Below are 2418 nucleotides of genomic sequence, written 5' to 3' on the forward strand. Positions count from 1 at the left end.
TGTTTTTTTGTTTATTTTTTTTAGTGTCTTGCTGTTAGAATTTAAACCTTAAAGCTTTTTTTGTCACTCAATAAATCATTACATAGGTATAAAGATTCACTCAATTTTGTCTTTTATGGAAATACTGGTATATATATTCGTATGACAGCTTGTGCTATTCAGTGCATCTAGTGAGTCAGCACATGCATTTGCAGATAGCAGTTGTTTGCAGTCTTTCATGCTTGCATAATTTTAAAATAAATGAAAGTCTACTTCTGACCCCTTGTTACATGTTATGGACATGGACTGTGATCTGTTGTACAGATGAAGGAACTTGTTTAGCCAATCTATTTTAAGAGATATGCTGAGCATGTAGTATTTCACAGGACAAACAAAAAGACACTAATTTTAAAGACGGTCAAAGGACATTTTAACTTTAACTCGGACATCTTTCTTTCTTTTGTATGCTCTTATACATCTGGAGACCACTTAGATTTGTACTGTGTTCACATGTTTTCACCACCACCACTTTAAATCCATTCACAGAGGGGGAATGCAGTCTACAGAATACTGGTTTTGGTTGATATTTGTAGTCGACACCTGTCTACACAGTCTGTTGTTGTCTTATCAGCTGAGCCCAAAGAATTTTCCCTGGCCGTGTTTTTGCCTCGCTACCAGCCATATCTCCCTCATCCTTCTGACCCCAGATTAATACTGTGTTAATATACAACCGAGGAGGCAGGAACATCACAGCCACTTCCCTTTATGTCTGAAGAGGCAGGACGGCTTACACAGACTCACACTGTCACAGCTGTACCTGCATTTGCTGGTACTCAAACTTGGTGAGGGACTTGGTTTAGATTACAGGTGAATCCGACATTGTTTCATCCTGAACAGGCACTAAAGAGATCCTACAAATCCCTCCCACCTGATACCATCAAAACTTGTGCAGGGACTTCAGAGAACCATCAGAGAACAGAAAACAAATTTAAAACCTGTAAACTCCAGAAAAGAAGCAAAGAAGTGAGCGAAATGAGCACGAACATGAAGAAGCAGCTGTGGGGGCTTGCTCGTATACTTCTACCTGCTTTGGGGTTTGTGATGACGTGCAGTGGGGCCTACCTACTGTCCCTGCAGACTGACGACGAGCATGATGTTAGTACCATTCTCATCTACATGCTGATTATCTTGGGCTTTGTGGTTATTGTCTCCGGGGTGTTGTGGACCGTCTGCCACAGCATGAAGAGCAAGATGTACTACAGAGGAAGACATGAGCGGCGCATTCAAGTCTTTACTGTTGAAAGGTAAAAACCACCTGTGAGCACTGGGACTAACTCTTTCAAAAATGTTTCTGTAAATGTAGAATTTGTGCTTAAAATTTGAATTTCAAAACAGCTGATCAATGTTAGAAACACTGATTTGTAGAAGAGGGTGCATTTAAGTAGTTTGTTCTAATTACTCTTGTAGAACAGTTACTAAAATAACTGGACAAACTACAAACTGAAGTCAACAAAAAGTGTATATTATGTGCAAGAAACTGCAGGAAAAACTTAGATTTCTAATTTAGCATCAAAAGTCTTCAACTAGAACTTTTCACATACTATTAGTTGTGTATCTCAGACTCAATTCAGCTATTCTTCTCTTCTCATCCATGTAGTTCTGCTTTCTTTTTTTACTGTTAATAAAAGTGTTTTGTGACTGTAATACAAAGTTCAACTTAACTATTACCCGTAATGTATTCTATGTCTTTTCCTCTGCAGGCCGAGCTGCTTTCCTCCGTCATATGAAGAGTCAGAGGGAAGGCTAGTCTCCTCCGATACCACGCCTGAGCTTGTGGTCAGAGTGGATGGTGTGGACATGGTGATGAGTGTGGCTCCCCCGCTGTACAGTCAGGACGGCTCGGAGCCTCCAGACTGTACGTTTAGCTGGGAACAACCTCCGCGATACAGCGTGGTCGAGGGTATTCAGCGAGGACAAGCAGAGGAGCAGAGGGAGGTCTCATCCGGACACTGAGGGAAGAGCAGTTTCCAGACTGAGTTAAGAGAGAAACTTCCAGAACGAACTGGCTTTGGATTGTTCACCTGCCAGATGATGGACGACAGAGATGTGTTGACATCATCTTTGCAACAGGCTGGTTTTCAAAATGAGGGTCTGTACAGAGGTATGGCCATGGTGACGTTGATGGTTTAGTCTCTGGCTTCCTAAGACCAGAAAAAGCTGCACTTTAGAGTTGCATTTGACTCAGAACTTACTGGGGGTTTTTTGGCACTGGAGCTCCAATTTGAGCAGTATTCAAATCAAGCGTTTTTGTATGTATTTTGTATTCAAGTGACTAATTACACCTGTTATAAGGTGTGCTATGGAATAAAATGATCATGTTGCTTAAAATGCAATGTCTTTCCTGTCTCAATATATAGCCAACCTTATATATAGCTTGTT

The 2418-nt window shown here is 40.9% G+C and overlaps 1 protein-coding gene across 1 annotated transcript; it reads left to right on the plus strand.

Annotated features, from left to right (window-relative positions):
• Nucleotides 1-752: 752 nt before the first annotated feature.
• Nucleotides 753-2367, plus strand: LOC111588639 (transmembrane protein 252). Its single transcript, XM_023299112.3, has 2 exons — nucleotides 753-1283; nucleotides 1740-2367. The coding sequence occupies exons 1-2, from the start codon at nucleotides 1012-1014 to the stop codon at nucleotides 1990-1992; spliced, it is 525 nt and encodes a 174-aa protein (XP_023154880.1). The 5' UTR covers nucleotides 753-1011; the 3' UTR covers nucleotides 1993-2367.
• Nucleotides 2368-2418: the final 51 nt, after the last annotated feature.

The sequence above is a fragment of the Amphiprion ocellaris genome, chromosome 6 (genome assembly GCF_022539595.1).
Source record: "Amphiprion ocellaris isolate individual 3 ecotype Okinawa chromosome 6, ASM2253959v1, whole genome shotgun sequence".
Taxonomy (NCBI): Eukaryota; Metazoa; Chordata; class Actinopteri; family Pomacentridae; genus Amphiprion; species Amphiprion ocellaris.

Bases quoted from the DNA above. Each gene is read 5' to 3' on its own strand.
- LOC111588639 (XM_023299112.3), top strand. From the start codon at position 1,012: ATGAGCACGAACATGAAGAAGCAGCTGTGGGGGCTTGCTCGTATACTT. The intron at 1,284-1,739 runs GTAAAAACCACC...TTTCCTCTGCAG, and splicing joins CAAGTCTTTACTGTTGAAAG to GCCGAGCTGCTTTCCTCCGT.